At 34.4% G+C, this 26,346-nt stretch overlaps 2 protein-coding genes across 5 annotated transcripts; one reads left to right on the top strand and one right to left on the bottom strand.

Annotated features, from left to right (window-relative positions):
• Positions 1 to 192: 192 nt before the first annotated feature.
• On the top strand, positions 193 to 914 carry LOC143558796 (uncharacterized). The gene is made up of 2 exons (XM_077047555.1): positions 193 to 544; positions 629 to 914. Exons 1-2 carry the CDS (start codon positions 211 to 213, stop codon positions 643 to 645), a joined length of 351 nt encoding a protein of 116 aa, XP_076903670.1. The 5' UTR covers positions 193 to 210; the 3' UTR covers positions 646 to 914.
• A 12,394-nt stretch (positions 915 to 13,308) lies between these two features.
• Positions 13,309 to 26,110, bottom strand: LOC143558819 (cucumisin-like). 4 transcript variants are annotated; one of them, XM_077047575.1, is made up of 8 exons: positions 25,890 to 26,110; positions 25,434 to 25,525; positions 24,145 to 24,385; positions 22,838 to 23,351; positions 21,663 to 21,760; positions 14,869 to 15,090; positions 14,656 to 14,767; positions 13,309 to 14,141 (listed from the first exon to the last, which is right to left on the bottom strand). In XM_077047575.1, the coding sequence occupies exons 1-8, from the start codon at positions 25,970 to 25,972 to the stop codon at positions 13,404 to 13,406; spliced, it is 2,100 nt and encodes a 699-aa protein (XP_076903690.1). In that variant the 5' UTR covers positions 25,973 to 26,110; the 3' UTR covers positions 13,309 to 13,403. The 4 variants fall into 4 exon arrangements, with proteins under 4 accessions (XP_076903690.1, XP_076903692.1, XP_076903693.1 ...); XM_077047577.1 differs by lacking the exon at positions 21,663 to 21,760 and adding an exon at positions 15,234 to 15,331; XM_077047574.1 differs by lacking the exons at positions 13,309 to 14,141; positions 14,656 to 14,767; positions 14,869 to 15,090 and adding exons at positions 18,701 to 19,465; positions 21,114 to 21,225; positions 21,317 to 21,538.
• Between the last annotated feature and the right edge of the window lie 236 nt (positions 26,111 to 26,346).

Here is a 26,346-nt window from a genome sequence, read left to right as displayed (position 1 = left end):
TTGTAATGGAATGTTGCAAAATCAGTTTTGTTTGGGATCTAAGTGATGTGCAGGTGTGGTAAATGCACAAACTGTAGGTTTTAAGTCATTTACTGCAAGTGTAATTTAAATTGGTGAGTAAATAAAGTCAACAATTAGTATAAAATCCTGTGAACCCTCAAGTGATTCTTGCATCCTGCTAAGTACAAATTACAAAACAACTTACACAACATGGGCGGTTCAATGAAGAAAATGTGCCTGTTGGGCCTTCTTCTGGCTCTTATGATTGCTGGATTGGGTGAAGTGAATGGGGCCCACGAGTGTGGTAGAGCCAACCCTAATATGGAAGCTTTCAAGCTCGCACCGTGTGCATCGGCTGCACAAGATGAGAACGCCTCAGTTTCTAGCAGTTGTTGTGCTGCGGTGAGGAAGTTGGGCCAGAATCCTAGCTGCCTTTGTGCAGTTATGCGGTCTAACACTGCCAAAACGGTGAAGCAAGAGATCGCGATGACAATTCCAAAACGGTGCAATATTGCTGACCGTCCTCTTGGTTACAAGTGTGGAGGTTTGTTTATTTACGTTCCGTTTACGCGTATATCTAATATATATTTTTATATTGACATAGTTGTATACATGTTTTGGTTTGCAGATTATACATTGCCTTGAGAACTTGAAGACTACTAGTTTTCATGGAAGCTATGCTTGTACCAGTGATCAGTTTGAAGTGTGTAATCTGTTCATGTGTTTAGTAAATAAGTTACCGGTGGTTTAATCGTGTCTTGAATAAATTCTGTTGTGTTGACTTTTATATGGTCAACACTTGTTGTGTAACTTAAAAGGGAAATGCAATTTGATATTTGCATTAGACATGTTTTTGTGACTTAGATGGTGGAATCGGGTTCTTGATAACAATTTGGTGGAAGAAAGTTGATACAATATATACACATCCGGTTTAGTTTGGCACGAGAGAGAAAGATGATATAAACATATTGCATCATTATCTCATCAAATTGGCGACTTTCTGAATATAAGAATAAGAGAAAACACATATTATCTTCAACAAAATGATATAACATATGAAATCTTATTTGGCACATTCAAAAGAGGGTATGTTACTAGTAGAAAACCAACCAAGTTAGGTACCGGAGGAAAGTTTATATATATATATATATATATATATTTCATAGAATCATAGATAGAGACCATTAAAAGAGTTGAAGCTAGCTAACAAAAAAATAATAATAAGCCTTGAACAAACAGATATCATTATTCATGACCCTGCTTGATCTTTAGGATTATGTACTGTCTTGCCACTTTCATCTTTATCCATGCATAGAAAGACATGACATTTAGTAGTAGAGAGATCTTGTATGATATATCACAGAAACAAGATCTTTTATTTAGATTGAAAATATATTAAATAAACAGCACTTTAGCATCACCAAAAGTCCCATAAAGTTGTTACCTTGCCACCAGTTTCCCCTCGAAGTGCTGCTCCCGTTTGGATCAATATCACCTGCATCTTTCTTCAACTAATAAACCAACACATGTATAAAGACGTTAGTTCTAACGTTTTATTTTTATAAATCAATAATTTAATATGCAACAAAAAGGAGGAGATGCAGATGCTCACGGTATGCTGAGGACGAGTGGTTTGGGTGTTCGGAGGATAAACTTCTTGTCCACCATAATAGATGGATGAACTGAGATAGCTTGGTTATGTTGTTTCATTCATCTGGTAAACTTCTCCTGATCCCTTACACCCATGCTTATTTGTATCCTGTAATATGTTGTTAAAAGATGATATAATTAGTAACTAAACTCACATTGGTTAACATTCTTGGTTTGTAATTTTATTAAAAAAGTGATGCCGTTAATCTTGATTGTAAAAGGAGCTATATGGGTGAACCAAGAAGTTGAGCGTTAGTGCGTTACATGTGAAACGAAAAGAGATCGACATAAAGAGTGAAAGTCAATATAAGTCTTGAATCTTGATTAATCGTTTATGTGTTACGAGATAATTTCTATAAATAGATTATTTATTAATACGTTGAGTACTATTATTAGGAATTAGAGTTGGGGTAGTATGCAAGTTATTGTAGTTTTGCAAGTTATCGTAGTATATTTAGGGTATTTGTAAATGTTATAGGTGTACTTTTCGTTTTTTTAATAAAATTGAAAAGAATTGTTGGAGTTTTCACAAAAATATCTGTCTGCTTTCATATGTGATATACGATTCTGCGCCAACAAGAAGTTAATCAACCTGATGTTGAAGGTTTGCTGTTTCCGTATGGACCTCCAAATTCATGCTTCTTGGAGTGTGATTGGTGCCTTCCAAGACCCTAAAGACAAAAAAAATTATAACACGTAATATTCTGTGACGAGTTAACGTACATAGCAACATGTGATACTGGTTTGATAACATAAACATAAAAAGATTGAGTGATACCGTGGATGAGGGACCGAAGACAGAACTAAAAAGGCTGGATGAGGAGGCGCAGGACACGTCCTTTGGGCGAAACATATTCTCGGTAAACGAAGATGAACCTCGGGTTTGCTTATCCATTATTCCTAGGTTATTACTTATTAGTTGGTCTGTTACAAAATCAAATCTAAATCGCTTGCTTAATCACAAAACATCTTGATTGATTGGATGATGAAGAAAATGAGAAGGGGGATGGTTGTTATTTATAGGTGCCAAAACATATTATTGTTATTGAATATGACACTTAACCATAAAGTATATGACCCGACCCCCAACCTCGTATCTTCCAAGGCTCCTATCGTTGTTAGTTATCGAATATATTTTGATGTCAGATGGGCGTCCAGTTAGTGTTGATCACGTGTAGGCCGTAAGGTGAGGGGTCCCAGTTAAGAAAATCTAATAGTTGTTACAACTTGGGTTTGATTCTGATAATATATGCATGACAGCCACCACCTTAATTTATCTTCTGATTCTATTCCTATTAAACTTTCCAACATTCTACGAGTTAACATTGAAGTATTGAACACACCTATCTAATGTCGAATTAACTAAACTGAAAGTTGATACTCGACCAAACTAATATTATGTAAAAGACAAAAATCTGGTCTGCCAAAAGGTTTAACATCGATGGGTTGGGTCGGTATTAGATTCTTCGTGGTTCATATTTGACACGGGTCTTTTTTTAACATTGTTTTATACTATTGTCTATACCCAAGTGAGTCTTTCTGAGATGAGATATCAACCGTCCATAATAATTTTAACGCATCAGGGCTAATTCAATTAGGAACATTATCATGGATGAAAAACCCTCTTGGCTCTTGAGTCAGATTTTGAATCCAAGACCATAAAGATCCAAAGTCTTAACCTTCACTCCATGCTATTAAACCACAATGCCAATTGCTCTTTGACACTAGCCTAATCTTGGTTGAAAGTGATTGTGAAATTATTGAAAGTGATTGTGAAATTATTTGAACAAAGAACATAGTCTTGTGTGGTTAAGGATAGACCATTTGTCTATTCACATGGCACTATCAAGGTTATTGTTACTGGGAAAACATAGAAATATGTTACAACATTTACCGGAAATATGCCCAATAACTAACTATTCTAATATGCCTTTTGTCAAGGACCATTGATTTTGTATGTAGGGGAAGTTCATTGTATCAAGTGTGTGGATTAGAAATATGTGTTCTGACGTTATATATCGTACATATTACGTACTATCATGTTATATCATCCGCTCATTATTTTTTAACTTCATTGAAAAGCCTTAGGACTCGATTGTATCTTGCTTCACATCTTAATTATAATGTTCTTAGTGTTGATTGATCGATAATACATATATATAAAATTTTGGGTAAAGTTGGCATCATAGTGTTGTACTTTGTGCTATATGAGTTGTAACACTTTTCTTCGAGGCCGTTGCTGCTATGCAGGCTATCAGAGTCCACTTCATATAGCCGAGAGACCAGCGATGCATTACCCACTTCGGGAGCCCCGTCTGAATCCACTTACATTGGATTCAGTATATGACAGGATTGAAACAAGTTTTGATCAAATGCGGGGTACATGATAGAGCAGTGCGATGACTTGAGGCAAATTATGCGCGAGGGTCAAAGGAGACAGGAGGATGGGCTGAGGTACATTGTTGACCGTACGTACGATAGAATGAGGTATTATTGCTAAGAGCATTCACTTAGGAGGGCATTCATGGAAACAGATTGGCACATTGGCAGTCTCGCATATTACCAGCTAAATCTTTTCCATTGCATTTTGTATTTTTATTTTTCTTTTTCGGTTTTTAGTATTCCGGTTTTATTTTTAATTTTTTAAGTCGTGTTTCCATTCCTGCATCGGGGATAATGCAAATTAAAGTGCGAGGATGAGACACAAGAGTCTTACTTATATAATAATAATAATAATAATAATAATAATAATAAATAAATAAAAATATTTTGAAAAATGTCACTGAATATAGAAAATTTGCAACAAAATGGAAGATGATGAAAAATATCGGATATTGGTTTTTCAAATGACTAATAATAAGAGATAATATATAATAATCGTACTAAGTTTGGAATGTGTCGGTAGGCCCAACTAGTTTTGAAAGGTTTCTCAATATTGCATATTATTAATAAACCTAAATAATCATAGATTTTGTGGGTTCTCATCCTAAAGGGAGGATAGTGAAATTAACATTTTATAAGGCATATGAAGTATTATCATAATCTGATTACCCTGAGGTGGTGAGAATTAAATGCATTTTAAATTAGAATACCACTCTATTTTATGAAAATAAATAAAGAGTGGTTACATGTTGTCTGGTCAGGTGTGCTGTGTAAAGAGTCCAAATGGGTTCGGATCAAAATATGTTATAATAGTTGCAGGTCGTCAGGTCGGGTGGGCTGTGTAAAGAGTTCAAATGGGTTTGGGTCAAAATGTATGAAATTAATTGTAGGCCGGTCTAGCTGGTTAAGAGTTCAGATCAAAATGATTTAGGTAAAATGTGTCATTTTAGCTGCAGGTCGGATGCTTGGGTTACACATTATTTTACTAAAAAAGAGGGAGAGAGAGTTCGAGTAAGCTTCTACAAATATCATTCTTTACCAGTCGAGTTACTTTTATCTTTTGGAAGTGAAAATTTCAATTGAACTTAGAGTGGGACAGACTTTTGAGATTGTTGGGTGTGGCGTGCCTTATTGGACTTAAGGTGAATGGATAAGACGAATACAACGAATATTGAAATAGACGATTTAAATTCTATGGATGGGGAACATTTGGTGAATACAGATGCACAAAAAGGAAGTTTGTGTTCAGAGTTGGAGGACTCAATGCTAGCCTGATGCGTTTTGAGGAACTAGAAAAATCAAGTTTATTTCCTCATGTACTCTAGTAAGTCGAGCTAACATATTTGATTACAAGGACTTGACTTTATGATTTGATGGAGAACATATTATTGGATTATGATTTTTTTGTTGTGAAGCCAACATACACTCTATTTTATTTTGTATTTATTCAATAGACTTTATTACAAGGAACTTTTTATCAAACATGTAATCGACCCGTTTGATGGTTTAACACGTTGCGCCGCAACGCGTATGGGCAACAATTCTAGTTATATTATCAATGCATCAACATTGATATGAATCATGTTATTTTTATTTGATTTTTATTTTGGTAGTTTACGAAGGAGACACGTATAAATTAAAGAATTTATTTATATTTATAATAATAATAATAATAATAATAATAATAGAAAAGGAAAAGAATACATAACGGGTATATAGTCAAATTTAATTTGCAATTTACGATTTAATGGATTGTGGAGCTACGAGTAAAAGACGTCTCCAGTCAATTAGACCCGACCCACTTGACATCTACCAAAAATAAGCCAACCCTCAAACAACCTTCTCCAATCTCCCATGATGATTTTGAATAACTTGCACACACTTTTCGTATCCCTATATACATAAAGCCTCCACTATGTTAGCCAATTCTAGTGCATCATGTTCCGAGCTCAAGTTCTGTGCAACAATTATATTACCAGAAAAATTTTGGGCGTCATGTTCTATGTATCGTTGAAAGCAAACATGTTAAAAGGTGGGGCTGTCATCAGCTATTTCGTTAGTTGAGAACGACAAAGACTAAAAGATGATAGTTAAGCTTATTTAAAACCAATATACCTTTTATTAACACACACATGGTTGTTCAATATTATGGCACAAGAGAGAAAGATATTATCCGAGAATATTACCTCATTATCTTAAAGAATATGCAACTTTAGCATATATATGAAATATAAAAAGAAAACGCATATTATCTTCAACAGAATGATGTTGCATACCAAATCTAATTTGGCAAATCCAAAAGAGGGTATATTACTATAGTCAAAAAACAACAAAATTAGATACAGAAAGTATAGGTTATTATATTCTATTAAGGGAGTTGAAGCTAGACACATTCAACTCCAAGATAACAAAAAAAGCCTTGAAACGAACAGATATCATGACCCTATCTTCATCCATGCATATAAAGTCATGACATTAAGTAGTAGAGAGATCCTGCATGATCACAGAAACAAGATTTATATATGACTTTAGAAATTACACAACATTTTATATCAATAAATACCAAAAAGTCCCATAAAGTTGTAACCTTGCCACCAGTTTCCCCTTGAATTAGCAGTGCCACCATTTGGATCAGTGTCGCCCGACTCACCTCCATCTTTCTTCAACTAATTAATCAACCCAAACACGTAGTTAGTTCTAACATTTTTAATGTTAACACGTAAGAAAATGGTGGAGATGCGGATACTCTCTGTGTGAGGGCGCGAGTGGTTTGGGTGTTCGAAGCATAAACTTCTTGGCCACCATAATAGATTATGGAAGAGCTGAGGTAGCTTGGTTCTGCTGTTTCATTTCCGTAAACAGGATTTCTCTCCTTTACACCCATGCTTCTTTGTGTTTTGTAATCTACTGCCAAAAGATGATCTAATTAGTAACTAACTTCACTTGGCCGGGTTAAAATGTTATAACAAGTTATCAACCTTGTGTAGTGTTATTTGCTTATTTGATGATGGACTGATGGTAACAATTACTAGTGCTTAATTCGATGGAGAAAATGAATGGGCCGGGTGATTGTGTTATAATTTGTAGGGGCCAAAACATATCATTATGAGTAAACTGCGGTTTTCGTCCATGTAGTTCGTCCAAATCTGCCGTGTTAGTCCAATAGTTTCAAATTTGCGATTTTCGTCTCTGTGATTTTATTTCATTTGCAATTTAACCCGAATTTATTAACCCCGTTAAGTCTGGTTGTTAAATCCATCAGTGTGCTCTTGACTTGAGAGGTAGTTATGTCCTTTTTTTTCTAAATACACCCAACCCTTCACGCGAGGGAGCTTGCAAATTAGGACTGCGATTTATTTGAGAAAAAGGACAAAACTGCCCCTCGAAAGGGGCACACTGAAGGGTTTAACGACCAGTATTAACGGGATTAATAAATTCAGTTTTAATTGCAAGTGAAATGAAACAACAGAGATGAAAATAGCAAATTTAAAGCTATTGGACTAAAACCGCATATTTAGACAAATCACAGAGACGAAAACCGCAGTTTACTCTATCCATTATTATTGAATGTGACACTTGACCCATAAAGTATATGTGACCCCCCAACCTAGCTAGTATCTTGTTTCAAAGTGTCCCCGGCCGTAGATTTAAGTATTCCTCTAGTTTTTAGTTATCGAATGTTTTAAGCAGTGTCGATCACGTGTAGGCAGTAGGGTGAGGTGGGTCCTATATATATAATAGAAAATAGAACAGTTGAGACAACTTGGGTTAAGATTCGGATAATGCATGGCAGCCATCTAATAAACAGTCGAGTGTTGACCCCCACCACCTTATTACGTTTCGAACATTCGTTGGATACGGATGAGTTAACCATTGAACACATCTAACTACCAGAAATATTGAATAAACTGAACCTTAACACATAACTGAGACAAGCATATCACTTAATTATGGCATCTTTAAAAGATAAAAGATTTCAAAGGATAAAACGGAATATAAACACATGATGACATTGAATGATTTTGTGTTATCTTTATAGAATATAGATAATGTAAAAGTTAAATGCTAACAACATGTTTTGATTAATAATTTCACTCACAACTATATTATTAATATGGGCATATCTTTTTAGTTGTAGTAGCAATGTATTATATAAATGTGTAAGTTCCGGTAAAAAACAATATAAATATGGGCATTGACTGACTAGGGTATATATGAAGTTTTTGAGTTAATTAGGTTTATAATTGCAAAGGATTATTACTAAGTTTTATTAGATTAAGGAAAAACATTCGTGCCTTGCCGCGGAAGTTTTATGCATATATTTTAGCGGTTTTTCTTACATAATTAAGTTAATTGGTAACATCTTAGACCTATTCGAGAGAACGTTGTGGGTGTTAATAAAAATCCTCACTACACTTCACACGTAACACACCGGTTCAATATATATATATATATATTCAATATATATATATATATAGAGAGAGAGAGAGATTATTTCGAGCATATTACCTCATGCATTATCTTAAAGAATATGCAAATTTTAAGAATATATGAATAAAAGAAAACGCATATTATCTCCAACAGAAGGATGCTATTCCAAATCTAATTTGACACATCCAAAAGAGGGTATATAACTAGTCAAAAACTGACTAAATTAGATACAGAAAGTAGGTTTACATTTTGCGTAAGAGTTGAAGCTGGTGACATTCAACTCCAAGTGACCACTTGTTAAGACTAAAAAAAAAACAAAACAAACAAACAGATATTACTACGCTGATCTTCATCTTCATCTTCATCTTCATCTTCATCCATGCATATAAAGGCATGACATTTAGTAGTAGAGAGATCCTGTATGATCACAAAAACAAGATAGATCTTTATATGACTTGAAAATTAAACATTCTATATCGATTGGTACCAAAAGGTCCCATAAAGTTCTTACCTTTCCACCAGTTTCCCCTTGAAGCACTGCCACCATTTGGATCAGTATCACCTCCATCTTTCTTCAACTAATTAATCAACCAAAAAGCGTGTTAGTTCTATCATTTTTAACGTTAACACGTAACAAAATGGCGGAGATATATGTGGATACTCACCGTATGAGGAGAGCGAGTGGTTTGTGTGTTTGGAGAATAAACTTCTTGGCCACCATAATAGATGGAAGAACTGAGATAGCTTGGTTCTGCCGTTTCATTTTCGTAAACAGGATTTCCCTCCTTTACACCCGTGTTTCTTTGTGCCTTGTAATCTATTGTTAAAAGATGATCTAATTAGTAACTAATTAGTTAACCTCACTTGAGTTAAAATATTATAAAAAGTTATGAACCTGGTGTTGAAGATTTGCCACCTCCATATGCACCTCCAAATTCCTGGTTTTTCGATGATCCTGAGTGCGTTGGGTGTCTTCCTAGACCCTGAAAACAAAAGTGTAAGATTTTGCGGTTCTATTCTATTGGTTTTAAATCCATAAAAAGAGAGGATGATACCGTGGAGGATGGACCGAAGACAGTGCTGAAAAGGCTAGATGAGGAGGCGGAAGATGCATCCTTAGGGCCAAACAGATTCTCGGTAAATGATGACGATGAAGAAGAAGAGAGCTGCTTTTTCTGATGATCCATTGTTTGTTAGTTGGTTATTTGGTGATGCTATATGTTACAAATACTAGCTAGTGTTTGGATGGTGAAAATGAAAGGGGGGTGGTGGTTATTTATAGGGGCCAAAACATATTATTATTGAAGGTGACACTTGACCCATAAAATTTGTGTGACCCCAAGTCCCCAACCTAGTATCTTGTTTCAAAGTGTCCCCAACCGTAGATATAAATATTCTTACTCTAGTTTTTAGTTATCGAATATTTTTAAGCAATGTTGATCACGTGTAGGCAGTAGGGTGAGGTGGGTCCTATATATATAATAGAAAATAGAACAGTTGAGACAACTTGGGTTAAGATTCGGATAATGCATGGCAGCCATCTAATAAACAGTTGAATGTTGACCCCCACCACCTTATTAAGTTTCGAACATTCGTTGGATACGGACGCCTTAACCATCGAACACATCAAACTAACTTAAAGATTGAATAAACTAAAACTTAACACATAACGTACTGTGACAGGCATATCACTTATGGCTTTTAATAAAAGGTACATAAAGATTTCAAAGGATAAAACGGAATATATATACATCATTTTGTTGAGTGAGTTAGTGTTCGTTATAACTCGGAAGGTATCTCTTTATAGAATATATATAACAGGTGAATTTTAACAAACTCATAAACGATAAGTTTATTTTTTGAACGACCAACAAAGCCCAGCTGTTCGGTAGGTTATCCATGCCTACGATCGTAGACATTGCTGGTGACTTTGCCCGCCAGCAATCCCATTGTTCAAAGGCTCACTGTGGTAAAATCATGGCCCACGCACGACGTACTGCCATGAATGAGATTCGAACCCATGACCTCTCATAGAAAAAGTCACCAGACTATCTACATTTGTTAATCGATGAGTTTCATCAGACGAGGAAATATAATATCTTTATTTGATAAACTCTAATATAAGTTATAAATTAGTTAATATATGTATATATATATATATACTCAACATAATAAGATGTATGAAGATATGTAAATGATTTTTATAAAACTTATATATGATATTTAATTTTGTAGAATTTGACAAATAAGGTTTTATTTTTCAAGAAAACTTCACTACAATGAGCAACTTAGGTTTAAATTTGACCTTAGGCCGGTGTGACAAAGCACATTAGTACGAGTGATCGACGGGGGTAAACGGATTTGGGTCATAAACAAGCTGACACGTTAATGACATGATTAAAGCGTGGTTGAAGACGTTTTAATACTTAACCCGTTTATGACACGCCTACCACGCATGCTTAACATATCTTATTAACCAGGTTAATGGATTTACATGACATGTTTATTATCCATTTAAGTATTGTAAATTTAGCTTTTGTGTTATAACGTAAGTGGTCAGCCTGTCAACAGGAAATTAGTGCACATTGTTTGAAATATGTTTTCCTTTTGTATTCTCCAATATATTCTTTTTAGAATATGTTTAATGAATAAATATATTAAATATCATAGTTTCAACATTGGTAGGCCAAACCCATATATCTTGAATAATATATGTGAGGAATTAAGATTTAGTCTTCCAATCCAAAAGGTATAAAATTGAGGTTATGAGTATTAGATTCTTCGTGGGTCATCTTTGCCACCGGTCTGTTCTTTGTAGGAAGCAACGTGAGATATTATTTGGACAAAGAATATAGCCTTGTGGTCAAGGATCGGATAAACCATTTGTCTATTCATATGGCACTTTCAAGGTTATTGTTACTAGAAAGACATTAAAACATATATGTTACATTGTTTACTAAAACATGTCCAATAGAGATCAACTCTTCGAATATGCCTTGTGATGGACCACTGTTTTCGTATGCATGAGCGTTAATCATATCAAATGGTGGATTTAAAAATCTGTGGTCTAACATATGGCTGGCAATTGAACACATGTTCAGAAACTATTAAACCTGTTAAATAAAAAAATTGCACTATGTGCTTTTTTTTATAATTGAAATTAGTATGATAGACTCTATCATTTCTCTTTATTGATACATAAAACATAAAACTGTGTTATATGCATAAATAAAAGTAGTTAAATGAATTGTATCCACAATGAAGGACTTTTAAGATTTTAATGGAAAATATGATGTTCAACTTACGTAAAGATATGATTCATATTGTTAAGATCATGTGGGTGTGCTTTTTTTTTCCACATGAAGGCTTAACTTTAATTGATCTCACATAATACATTCTAATATACTAATGTGGATGCTGACTTGCAAATTAGCTACTATGAAGATTTTAAGTAAATTGAACGAGATGAGAACATTAGTATGCCATATTCTACGTATGAAGGTGAGTAGTGCATCCCTAAATTGTGTTATTACCTACTTATTTATAACGTAAATAGAATGACATAAATATGGTTATGACTAATTTGCTAAAGATTGCAAAGAGTTTGGTTCAAGGTTATGTTGCTGTCCATAGTGCACACTTACGAGTCAAGGATAACAGTTTCAATTTTTTACGAAATTTAGTTGCCGCGTTGTTGACAAATTTACTTAGACCCTACACATGTTTCAAGTCAAATGAGCTTAATTAAATAGACAACATGTTGGTACAATTGAATTACACTTGTTGTACTAACTAGTTCAACCTATTTGGAATAGGTTGTTTTGGGGATTTAAACTTTTATTTCGGCATGATTTTTGGATAGAAGTCGGTTAAAATCACAAATTACAATATGAGCTTTTAGTATATTTTTCTGAATTTGTGTGATTTCGTTTTGTGGGTGTTTTATTAATTAAATAGTTGTTGACAATAATATGTTTAATAAAGTTGTAATGAGTACATTTTACTAACTAACGATATTGGGTCAAGAGAGGATAAATAATCTTTTTTAGTTTTAATTAATGTGTCATATATAATAAATATTATGATGTATATAAGCGGGAACAAAATGTAATAATAAGTAAATACGGTGTAGGATTAATATATTAAAACAAGGTGAATACTTGAGTTTACGATTTTACAAATGAATTGTTCCATCCTAGGGGTTTGGTTTATAACCAAAAGAATGGTTATATGTTATTAATAATCGATCTGCATGATAATTAGGGTCGAGTTGGAATTTGTTAACATGTCACATAAGTTGAAGTGAATTGTTAAAATAAAAAATTGGCATGTTGATTTTATTTCGTTGTAGTCTACGATGACTCTAGCTTAGCCTACCTAGAGGTGGAGGTTTACAAATTACACTAACACGTTTTGTACTACGCTCGTCTTTGCTTTAGCGTAACCTACCCTAACCTCGGCGTCACTACACTAGGCATATGATGGATTTGAGTTTCTGGAAAATTACAACTTTTTGTTTATGTAAGACCAATAATTTGTGACTTGCGATATCATAAAGTGAAACTCGTTAAATATATCATGGTCAAGCAAATAATTAAGGTGGAAGAGAAATTCGGATACGAGACGAGAGCTTCGGTGCACGAGTTTAGCTTCAACAGATAGATCTTTTTTATGTGTGTTTGTATGGTGTAATCACCCACTCAAATAGGAGCGTTTCATTATCAGAATAATTATCCCAATTACCTCAACTTAAATATAATAAAAATTTAGTGAAATATTAAATTTAAAAGATTCGAACACTACCAATTATACAAAGAAGTATAATTATAGGAAATAAATCATACGTTAAATACTTTTCGTATAAAGAGGAATCATGGTTCATGATGACCTTGATCTTTTTAATAGAAAATTAAACTAAAGAAACAATTAATAAAATACTTTTAAAAAAGAAACGCAACAATGGGGCTTATTACAAAATGAGAAACTCCATCAGCCCATACCAAAGAACCTGATAACACCTTTGATCCAATTGTTGCATCCACAGTCACTACAAAAGATTGCTTCTCACCAACTTCTTTGAACACAAGACTACTTGGGTTAACCTTCACCTCTAGCCCTGATGGCACATTCACATCAAACACGTATGTTGAATTAGCATCACCTACATTAGTAACTGTCCTGCTAAACGTTCGGCTAATAGTTCCCGGTTGTTGAGCCGAGAGAGCAAACGACGGATAGTTTAGGTCCCAAACAGTCGTGTTAGTGGCGCTAGAGCAAGCACTTGCATCACCAGTAATGACTTTCAAAGCGGTGTCGTTGTACCCCTGCCCACATAAAAATGACACAAAATCTTGTTCCCCGGCGCCATAGACTAAACCGGGGTCAACCACCTTTGATGGGTTGATATGTCCCGAACCATATGCGAATTCAGCGTCAGTGTTTAGTGTCGGGTCCATTAGTGTAGCTGTTGTCATAAGGGCCGACTTTATGGCCGCAGGGGACCAAGTTGGGTGGAATGATTTAACGTACGCAGCAGCACCAGTGGCGTGCGGGCAAGACATAGATGTTCCGGAGATGATATTATAAGGGACAACGCGTGTATCTCCTACTTGTCCGGTGACAGTTGAACCCATTGACCAGGCAGCTAAAATGTCTACTCCCGGAGCGGTTAAATCAGGCTACAAGATCATAGTATTAATAGAAAGTCAAGCATATATATTTCTTTGTGAGAGACATAATTTCATAACACTATCACGTTCCGTTGGAAATTCGTCGGTTAAAGTGATTACCAACGAGATACCATTGATGATAATCCGTTAGAAATTTGGTTGTGGATAATCAAATTAGCAACATAATGGAATTTGCTACTTTTAGGTTTTAAAGACCAAAGGTGGCAACATAAAGCTTGTGATGCTATTTTTGGACAATATTACCGATAATTTACCAACGGTTAGCTATCGTAAATGGACCCTCACACGGACAGACAGCTACAAATTATGAGCGGGAATATTATAAAAATTATATCATCGATCATTTATGGATAAATCGTTCACTGATTTTCCATCGGTAATGATTTTGCCAAAATCTAGAAGTTTGAGAATTTAAAAAAAAAAAGTTTCTTGGATTCTACCGGAATTCCGTTGGTAATTTTTGAGCAGACGTCAATGATACTCATTTGTTTAATAGTGATACCTTAAGAATATCAGGTGTGATTTGGTTTGGGCCTCTTGATGAGAAAGAAGCCACAACTGGTGCATCTTTGTCTAGAGGCTCGTGACTCTTTAGGATGCTTGCACTTGGTGTGCTATCAAATGCAGCCACAAAAAGTTAATTGGTTTATATCACTTGTTATTTGTCCATAGATGAATATAAGGTACGAGTAAGTAATCGATATGGTAGACTTACGTAGTCGAGTTTATGTAACTTAGAACTCCATTGCCATCTTTGCTACTCAAATAAGTTGCTGGCAAAGGGAAAGCAAATGCCACATCTTCAAAGCCGAAGTCGCCTGCGACCACTACACCACTTGCACCCGATAATGACACATTCGCAGACGCTTCAGGATCCTCACACACAACAATTGTATTTTGTACCAAGGTTGGGTCCAAGGAATCAAGTATGCAGAATCTGTGATCATTCAGTGAGGATGTTTAGTTTTTTTTTTTATGATGTTGGCAGTATTTGTGATAAAATTTAAGTACATTTAGATTGTAAATGTCACAAACTTGGGATGGAATTCTGTCATTGTAAGTTTACGACTTTTCGTTTACCTAGATTGAGACGATGTAAATCCTTTCTTTGTATTCGGCACTGACGCGCCATAAACTATTGGATGTATCACACCATCGAATGTGTTTATTGCTGGCCCCTATACAAGATACAATTATAGTAAATATTTGTCATGATATGATTGCCGTTGTTCCAATAATCAATTTTACTTGAACCAACTAGACAAGGGAAATGAGTGGTGTTATGGGGACCATAAGGAACAGATCAAAGGTCTTGACGAGATGGATAACGCGCAAATCCCTTAAACAATTTGGACCAGCTGCCAGACACCCGAGTTCCACCAATTAAAGCTCTGAGTTTACCACTAATGACTTTTCATTAAGTTTAACTATATTCATTTATGCCCCATTTACAACTAAAACTCATAAGTCACTAATTGACTCAAGTTACTCGTTTTTTCGTTATTAAATACGTTTTTTAATTTGTGTTGCCAGTATGCATCTTTTTATCTCAAAATCAAATGATTATGTATGATTTCTCACCTCGTAAGTCATATTGTTGCCCAACACAATTTGAGTTAGAAACTTCCTGTCAATGGTGCTCGCAGCAACCGATAATAACCAGGGTGAAACACTAGAAATTGATCCAGGACTAGCACCGCTGTTTCCAGCCGAATGGGAAGTAAGAATCCCATTCTTCATGGAATGAAAAGCTCCAATGGCGATAGAATCTTCAAAATAATTTAAAGGGGTAGGATTTCCCACTGATATTGAAATGATATCAACTCCATCAGCAATTGCATCGTCAAAAGCCGCCAAGATATTAGCATCTAAACAAAACCCTTTAAAACAGATCTTGTACACAGCTATGCGTGCTGAGGGAACGCCGCCTCTAGCAGTCCCATTTGCTAGACCGAACAAACTTGTGTTTTCAACTGCACGTCCAGCCACCGTGGATGCAGTGTGTGTCCCATGTCCCCTGGTGTCTCTTGCGGATAGCTCTTCAATTCCGACTTCACTTGCCTCGTCGTTGTAGTATCTTGCTCCAATGAGTTTGCTGACAATATGTATAATGTTAATAGTGTTTTGATAATTGTAACGAAAACGATGAAACACAAAACTTCATGGATTAGTAAGTAGGTAATTAAGGATTCATGAAACGCAAAATTATTAAAGTTCTTAAGACTTAAGTGTGTTAATTTAATTACTTGTTGCAAGTGAAGTTGGTGGAATCGCATGATCCCTTCCATTTGGCTGGTATAGGACCGAATCCGTCGTCCTTGAAACTGTCTGATTCAGGCCAGACGCCACTGTCTAGCATTCCGACGATAACACGCTTTCAAGAGGTGCTCTCTTGATATCTTGAGGGAATCCCATGAAGTCCCATGACCTTGTTGTTTGTAGTCGCTTTTGTTGGTTGGGGAATACCGACACCACACCCTTCAATCCTACATGCACAAGACGGTAATTAGTAATATGTTTAAAGTATCATGCATCAAAACATTTTGATTAAACAACGTTAATAGTTTATTGTTAGTTTTATGTAACTAATTGTGATAGAATTTTGTTATTGATTAATTGATAGATGGTTTAGTATCCAGCTAAGTATCTTTAGACCCCCCCCCCCCCCCCCCCCTTTTTATTTTAAGAAAATCATTGTACTTTTAGATAGTTATGAAAGTGAACCCAACAAGTTTATCCGGGGTGGTGAAAACTGTAAACAATAGATTAAGTTTGGTGAAAAATTCTATCCCACGACCGAACTTGTTGAGTTCGTTTGCCAAACAAACAAACTCCAGAAATGTTACGCAAAAATTCGATTGTTGGAGTAAATCTAACTACTAATCCAAAAATAATGTGATAATTAACTCACGAGCTATCTTGTTTTTCTCATCTTCTGTTAGTTTGGCGACGAAACCATTAAAGCTCTTCTTGTAGCTCCAGAGTAAAGATTTTTCTGCCCGGTTGCTACAATGCAATCAAAAGTGTGAGTGATTGATTATCAAAAACAAACAAACTACCCAATATAACAAAGCTATTGGTAGTGTGTTAGCGATCATCACCATGTCAAAAAAACGACACTTGGTGACAAACTAGCGGTAACAAGAAATAATAAAAATGTGAACCTGGCGGTAAATTTTCGTAGCATGTTAGTGTGAAGTGATGTTAGGGAGTAATGACGAGTCTTTGGAAGGTCGCCCATGTACACAATGTATGTCTGTCAAACATAAATATGTTAACCAAAAGAAAACTAAAACACATAAAGTTTTATATATATGTATATATATATATATATAAAAGAATTGCCTTGAGATCATTGGAATCTGCTGCGAGAGTGTCGCTATAGATGAAAGAATACGCGACGATTAGTAAGAAAAGCAGCTTTATTAGAGATGCCATCGGTTGCAAGATGTTGGTATGCAGATAAAACTGAGATTCAATTGTTTATATATAGTAATATAGCAAGCGAAATCTCATTGTTTTCTCAGAAATAATCTGATGTTGTGATCGTCACATGTACTTCAGAAGCCATCTCGAACAATGTTACATTGAGAATCCCGCACAGACAAATACTCTTTTATCTCAAGTGTCAAATTTAGTCCAAATACGGTCTTCATTATCTAACTGGAATTATGAAACAATCCTGGCCATTAAAAGACATATATAACATATTTTTATTTATATATATTTTGTATATTACAATTTTAAATAAATTTAACCCATCTTAGCCGGTCTTTGGGGATGAGCATAGTTAATTAAGGTAAAACTGCATTAACAACCAATGTTTAGATTTTAGATTATAACCTATATAGGTGTTCGATCGTTATAAATAGTTTAGTTACTAGAAAAGATAGTTTGGTATATTCAACTTTACTAGAAAAAATCATAACCAATATGTTTCATTCGCAATATTTTTGTAATAAACTTGGTTACTTATGTTAAGTTATTTAAATAAACTATTGATTTTACCACTAAGATTCATTAATTGTTTTGAGGGGAAAAAACAAAAGATGAAATTTCATCTACTAGGAAAAGGCAAATAAAAATGAATTAATTTTATATATACCCTTATAAACATATAATATAAGAGAAAAAATAAAAATAAAGAAAACTGCAAGTCGGTCACACTTATAATTAAGAGGAAAAAATATAGGTTAACCTATAATATAGAGCGTGGGAAAAAAAATTCGCCAACGCACACCATCGGATCACAGTGGAATGGTTCATCGACACCTAGCTCATCGACTATACGAAAATGGATGTCACCGACAATTTACCAATAAGGTGTCATGAACATATAAGAGAAGACAATTACTAAAATAGGAAAACAATGATTTAAAAAAAAGAGACACAACGATCGATTTTTTTATTTTTTATGTTGACCCTTTAGGATAAAGTAAACATATGAAGATAGTTATATAACAAAGAAAACATACAATAATATGTTGCTTATTGAACTATTGACACTATGTCACATGAAGCTAGTTATATATATATATATATATATAACCAGAAGAAAGCAATTACATAGCATTATTTTGAGAAAGAAACGCAACAATTGGGCTGGTAACATTGTGAACTCCATCAGTCCACACCAATGAACCCGATAACGCCTTTGACCCAATTGTCGCACCCACAGTTACCACAAAAGATTGCTTCTCCCCCACTGCTTTGAACGCAAGACTGCTCGGGTTAACCTTAACCATCATCCCAGACGGCGCAACCACATTAGCCTTGTATGAAGAATTGGATGCCCCTACATTAGTGACCGTTCTGTTAAAGGTTCGGCTAACGATTCCAGGTTTTTGAGCCGAGAGAGCAAATGACGGATAGTTTAGGTTCCAAACAGTCGCGTTAGTAGTGGCAGAACAAGCACTTGCATCACCGGTGATGATTTTTAAATTGGTAGCATTATAACCTTGCCCACATAAAAATGACACAAAATCTTGTTCACTGGCATCATAGACGAGACCTGGGTCAACGGCCTTTGATGGGTCGACGTGGCCAGAACCATACGCAAATTCAGCGTCAGTGTTTTTTGTCGGACTCATTGGTGCAGCTGAAGTCATAAGGGCCGACTTTATGGCAGCAGGGGACCAAGTGGGATGGAATGATTTAACGTACGCAGCAACACCAGTGGCGTGTGGGCAAGACATAGATGTTCCCGAGATAATATTAAACGAAGCAACACGGGTATCTCCCCCTTCTCCAGTGATGGTTGAATCCGTTGACCAAGCGGCTAAAATGTTTACTCCCGGAGCGGTTAAATCAGGCTACAACAAGATTACAATGTTAATAGAAAGTAGTATATTTATTTCTTTTGTGTGACACATAATTCCATTAATAATAACTACAAACCAAATGACTATCATTGATGGACAATTTTGTTTGAAATGACTGTGAAGGTGACTATACCGACGAGCGAACCAACTGATTTTCTTGATTCCGATGGAATGTACCGACGGACCACACCCAAAGAATGTTCTAGCTAGTGTTTTTGAAATACAAAGATGTTGTACATTTATGTTTGAAATATGGACAGTGGCCACACAAACATTGTGTTACTGTTTTTAGATAATATTACCGATGGTAAGGCCCTTGTAAATAGACACACGACTCTGAAATCTTAACGAAAATCTTATCAGGAATTGTATCCTCAATTATGTTAGTATTTTAGTGTAATTAGATTAACTGACTAATCAATGTAATCATAATAAACATTAAGCAAGTTCGGGATGTGAGGAGCGCACGCTTGCTTTAGTCTACTATGATGTTAGAGGGGGAAGCCCCTAACGGACGGGGTCCAGAGGCAGCGCCCCTGGTTGCAAGGTCCTAGGGGCGGCAGTCCCTAGCAGGGTCCAAGGAGTAGAGCCCCTGGCTGGGGTTAAGTATTTTTGTTAATAAGGCTTCATTAAAAATTCATTAGAAAAACGAATTTTATGATTATGTTACACATATATATCATAAGTATTTTTGGGGTTTATTTATGGAAAATTGGATTTTAATAATCCAACTTAATGCAGTTAGCCAATAATAATCCTAACTTTAAAAATAGCTGTCACTAATCCCAACTTTCACACTATTTGTTTTTATTGAACCTCCGTTAAATAAAACTTAACGACGTTAAGTTTTTTCCAAATTTCAAACTGATATTTTAGGGCTTTTGACCGGAATGAAGATACGAATCTATTGATGTAAAACTTACCATCAAACAGTGGTCCAAACGACTAAAGGATGCTTCAGTTCCGATGTTTAAACTTTTAATTTGAACAAAAATCAAACTGTTTAAAGTGTCATTTCGAGTTAAGTTTTACATTTGTCGATTCATATTCTCAATCCGATCAAAAGCCCTAAAATATCAGTTTAAAATTTGAAAAAAACCTAACGTCGTTAAGTTTTATTTAACGGATGTTTAATGAAAACAAATAGTGTGAAAGTTAGGATCAGTGAAAGCTATTATTAAAGTTGGGATTATTATCGGCAAATTGCCCTAAGTTGGAATTATTATAATCCAATTTTCCTTTATTTATTAACAATTTTAAATAGATAACTAACAACAGCCCTGGAGATAAAACACAGTTTTTGTTTTGATTGACAAATGCTCTGGTTCATCTTCTTCACAGATTCCATACTAAATTGTTGTCAGATTTTAGAGTTTTATCTCATTAAAGTGTTTTGGAGAACCAACAAATTAACTTTTAATCCGAAAGTTTTCACACAACTCTCTGAATAATCCAGGTTGCTATTTTAAAATCTCCACCAAATTACACGGATTATCCGTTGACAATAAGTTTCCATCAACACCGCCAAAATCTAGACTTTATGAACATTTTGTTAATTTTACTTGATTTCATCGAAATTTGGTTTGTAATTTCCGACATTTAGCAGTCATCGTTAACACTATTTGTTTATTCGTGATACCTTGAGAATGTCTGGAGTGATTTGGTTTGGGCCTCTTGATGAGAAGGAAGCCACAGTTGGCGCTGTTTTGTCTACGGGTTCATGACTCTTTAGGATGCTTGCACTTGGTGTTCTATCAAACACACACACACAAAGTTGGTTTATGTAACTTGTCCATCGATTAATATACCAGTACGAGTAAGCGATGCATGCGGTAGACTTACGTGGTCGAGTTTATATAGCTTAAAATTGCGTTACCATCGTTGCTGCTCAAATAAGTTGCTGGTAGAGGGTAAGCAAAGGCCAGATCTTCATAGCCAAACTCACCTTTAAGCACTGCACCGCTTGCACCCGCCATTAACACATTCTCGGCTGCATTAAAATCCTCACATACAACAATTCTATTTTTTACCAAAGTTGAGTCCAAGGAATCAGGTTGGCAGTATCTATGATCATTAAATAGGCATGTTTAGTTTTTGTGACTGCTTTTAAGTACTTTAGATTGTAAAAGTCACAATTTTGGATGAAATTGTTTCACTATAAGTTGATATTTCAAGCGAATTTGTTTACCTAGATTCATTTGATGTAAATCCTTTGTCTGTATTAGCCACTGATGCACCATAAACTATTGGATGAATCGCACCATCGAAAGTGTTTATTGTTGGTCCCTACACAAGATACAATTACTCTTAAGGAAATATCACGCAAATGGCCGGCCTGACTTTTGTGTTATAAAAAATCTCGTGTTATTAATTTATTCGATGATTGTCAAGTATAGTAAACAGTTTTTATAGAAGGTTTGGATCAAATACAAATGACTTTTATTGTGAGAACTGAACAAATAACTAGAGTAACTATGTTAGCATTAGAGTGATTATTATTACTCTATAACTTTTGAACTAGAGTAATTAGTATTACACTATAATATTTTTCATAAAATAATTACTCTAGTTCAAAATTATAATTACTCTAGTTATTTGTATGTTTAGTAGGTTAATTTTATTTATACCGGATCCCACCCCATTTATATATATATATATATATATATATATATATATATATATATATAGTAAATTTGTTAGTACATAAATTTTACATATATGTAAACTCGTGATTAATATATGTAATCAAATTTTTTTATATAAAATATGATAAAGCTACTCTTAAATAATGTTAATATATAAAATAATTTAAAAAATTGTTTGGTTGTTAAGAGTTCCTAAAAGTTCTTAACTTTTTTAGAGTTCTTAAATGATACCAACCCTATATATATGGTTGGTATCATTTAAGAACTCTAAAAAAGTTAAGAACTTTTAGGAACTCTTAACAACCAAACAATTTTTTAAATTATTTTATATATTAACATTATTTAAGAGTAGCTTTATCATATTTTATATAAAAAAATTTGATTACATATATTAATCACGAGTTTACATATATGTAAAATTTATGTACTAACAAATTTACATAGGTGTAAAACAAAACATAGATATGTATAAAAACTAATTTTCAAAATTGTAATCGTAGTTATTGATATAGAAAATGATAAAACTACTCTCAGAACATTAACATACAAAAGTTTTTATAAAAAACGTTAGTTTTCAAGGGTTCCTTCAAGTTGTTAAATAATTTAACAGTTCTGTAATGATACTCATCCTATATATATATATATATATATATATATATATATATATATATATATATATATATATATATCTCAAAGTCAAAATATTATAATTTCTCACCTCGTAAGTTTTATTGTTGCCTAACACAATCTGAGTTAGAAACTTCCTGTCAATGGTGCTAGCAGCAACCGATAACGACCACGGTGAAATATTAGTAATTGATCCCGGCCTAGGACCACTGTTTCCAGCTGAATTCGATGTAAGAATCCCGTTTTTCATGGAATGGAAAGCGCCAATGGCGATAGAATCCTGAAAATAATCTAAGGGAAAAGAGCCTCCAACCGAAAGCGAAATGATATCAACTCCATCAGCAATTGCATCGTCAAAAGCCGCTAAGATGTTAGCATCTGAACAACCCCCTGTAAAACAGATCTTGTACACGGCTATGCGTGCAGATGGAACTCCGCCTCTAGCTGTCCCGTTTGCTAGACCTAACAAGCTTGCATTTTTAACTGCACGTCCAGCAACGGTGGACGCTGTATGTGTGCCATGGCCCTTGGTGTCTCTTGCTGACAACTCTTCCTGTAAGGTATCTTCTGCCGCAGCGTTGTAGTATCTTGCTCCAATGAGTTTGCTGTCATTATGTATAATTTCGGTAAACCGAAATTTAGGACCAGCAAAAAATGAACGCACAAATTTGCGACTGGTACAAAATGGGAGGCAAACTGGTCGCAAAAATATTGATATACAGTCACAAAATTAGCGACCGATAGTGTTTCAATCGTAAAAACATTCTATATTTAGAGAAGGCGATTTGGTCCAAAATACATTAGCTATGTTAAGTAATAAAATCAAAGGTAAGTTTTGTCCGTAAAACGGTAACATATATATATATATATATATATATATATATATATATTTCGAACTCGTTTAAGTCAAATAGAATCCATAGTTTTAGAAGTAAGAAAAAGCAAATAAAAATTGATTTGGTCGCAAAAACATTGCAAATATATATTTAATGCAATAAATGGCCACAAACTTTACTGCAAAATATATTTTTTTTCTTTTGTTTTGCTTTACTAATTGCATATGAAAATCGATATGCTTTTTTTATTTTGTTTTACTAATTAAATATGAAATTATTCGTTAGCAACATTTATTTTTAAAACCTTAAAATAAAAAAATGGCTGAATAACAAGCAAAAAATCTGGTCGCAAATAACAGTAAAAACAAAAATAAAACATTTGCAGACGGCAAAACAAAATTCCAGTCGCAACACTAGTTTTGTCGCAAAATAGTTGCAAAATAATTAGCATCATGGTCTAAGAGATCACCAAAATAGCTTGCGACTACTTTCTGACCATTTTAAAGATCACAAATGTTGTAGTGGTGAAGGCTGTAATTATAACAAGGATCTATTTAATTACTTGTTGCAGGTGAAGTTGGTGGAATTGCATGATCCCTTCCATTTGGTTGGTGGAGGACCAAATCCGTCATCCTTAAAACTATCTGATTCGGGCCAGACTCCAGAGTCTAGTACGCCGACAATGATGTCGCTTTCAAGAGGAGCTCTTTTGGCATCTTGAGGGAAGCCCATGAAGTCCCATGCCCTTGTTGTATGTAGTTGCTTTTGTTCACTAGGGAATACCGATACCACACCCTCCATTTCTATTTGCACACGGCAATTTTCATCATAATTATTTAAAGTTTCTTGAACAAAAACTTTTACTATAAACAACGTTACGAATTTATTCTTAGTTTTATCTAACTTTTGATAATGGGTTTTTTTAATTAACTGGTTGTTTAGGATTCCACTAAGTATTTATAAGCGTGTTTTAAAGTTCTTTTACCTTACGCACGTTGCTACCCCTGCACTCTGCACAGTAACTAAACTAGTTTGTATGGATGACAAGCTTGCGAACCAAAGAGCTTTTTAGAAAACCATTAATGATGGGTTAATATCAATGAAAACTCCATGGACACCCAAGTGAACTTGCCTATATGTTTGCTAGATCAACTTGTTCCAACAACGATATTTGTCGCAAATTTATCGTAAGCGTGCTATGATCACAAATTTGCGACAAATATTATGTAAAAGAAGATGCGGGAAATCAATATCAGTGACAACTTTGCGACAGATATTACACAAGGTTACGACAAAAAGTTTTCTCTTGCTATATTTTCGACCATGTTCCAACAACTTTTTCAAACACTTTTAAACCAGTGTATGACAACTTTGTGACAAATCTCCTTTTATCTTAATATATTTAGGTTTGCGATGACGTTGCGACAATACTTTATTATGTGGTCATTTTGTCGGAAACTTGTGGAAAATTTAACGGTTCTTTTTTGTTTTTATTTGTTGTCAAAAGTTTGTGGAAAACTTGTTGCAAGTTGAGGGAAAATTGTCAAACGTTGAGAGTAGTAAACGGACATTTTCTAGTAGTGCAAAATGTCTAAAATACAAGAACCTTTAAACTACACTAAACCACATAGTAATCAAAGAAAAATTTAAAAGATGGTTCCATTTCTAGAATTGGAGTTCAATAGGTAACTAAAATCATAATAAAAAAAATTTAAATTAAAGTTTGTCATTTAAAAAGGGGGTGGCGGCGCAGCTTGTTGCCCGCTTATCCACCTCTCTATTGTAATTGGATCATTTTCTTTAATATATTTTATTAGTAGTAAAAAAAATAAAATTAAAAGTAACACTCACCTGCTATCCGGTTTTTCTCATCTTCTGTTAGCTTGGCGACGAAGCCATTAAAGCTCCTCTTGTAACTCCAAAGTAAAGAATCTTTTGCCCGGCTACTCGAATGTGATCAAAGGTATTAGTAATCATCATGTCATAAAAATTGGAATTTAGAAATGTACTACTCCCTCCGTCCCAATTTAAATATCCTAGTTTGACTTTTCAAGTCATTCTTTTACATCTTTGACCGTAAATATTTTTGTTTGTGTCATATAATACTTGATGAAAATTATATCAATGTAAAATACATTTAAAACTCAATCCATTTATATATTTTACATCAAGTATTATGTAACACAAACAAAAATATTGTCGGACAAAGTTAAACAAGAAAGACTGAAAATGTCAAACTAGGACATTTAAATTGGGACGGAGATAGTAACATACACTTTTGTATAAAGGAATCGTAAAAATATAAACCTGCCAGTAACTTCTTGCAGCATGTTAGTGTGAAGTGATGTTAAGAAATTATGATCATGTGTAGTCTTTGGAAGGTCCCCCATGTACACAATGTAAGTCTGCCAAACATAGATATACAAATATTTTTGTGACAACTTTTGTATAAAAAAATGTTGATTTAGTTATATTAGAAAAAAGAATTGCCTTGAGATCATTGGAATCAGCTGCTAGAGTGTCGCTAAAGATGAAAGAATATGTGACAGTTAGTAATAAGAGCAGCTTTAGTGGAGATGCCATTGATTACAAAATGGTGCGATGCAGATAAAACTGAAACATTGTTTATATGTATTTATAGAAAAATAGTCCAATGTAGAAATCGTCGGATGTACTACAAATGTCGCCTTTAAGGTGAAGCTAAGGTATGTTTAACAATGTTAAATTGAGACTCCCGCACGTTTTGTCCTAAGTTAGTCCAAAA

Source organism: Bidens hawaiensis, unplaced genomic scaffold (genome assembly GCF_021521415.1).
Source record: "Bidens hawaiensis isolate Kalapana, Puna unplaced genomic scaffold, B.hawaiensis_p1.1 tig00019660_1, whole genome shotgun sequence".
NCBI lineage: Eukaryota > Viridiplantae > Streptophyta > Magnoliopsida > Asterales > Asteraceae > Bidens > Bidens hawaiensis.
The sequence above is the reverse complement of the archived record's forward strand: the minus strand, read 5'-3'. Positions and strand labels throughout refer to the sequence as shown.

Coding starts and splice junctions, on each gene's coding strand:
- LOC143558796 (XM_077047555.1), top strand. CDS start 211: ATGGGCGGTTCAATGAAGAAAATGTGCCTGTTGGGCCTTCTTCTGGCT.
- LOC143558819 (XM_077047574.1), bottom strand. CDS start 25,972: ATGGGGGACCTTCCAAAGACTACACATGATCATAATTTCTTAACATCA. Junction 24,386..25,433: donor TGAGAAAAACCGGATAGCAG/GTGAGTGTTACT, acceptor GTGTGCAAATAG/AAATGGAGGGTGTGGTATCG. Junction 21,226..21,316: donor AGCTATATAAACTCGACCAC/GTAAGTCTACCG, acceptor TGTGTTTGATAG/AACACCAAGTGCAAGCATCC.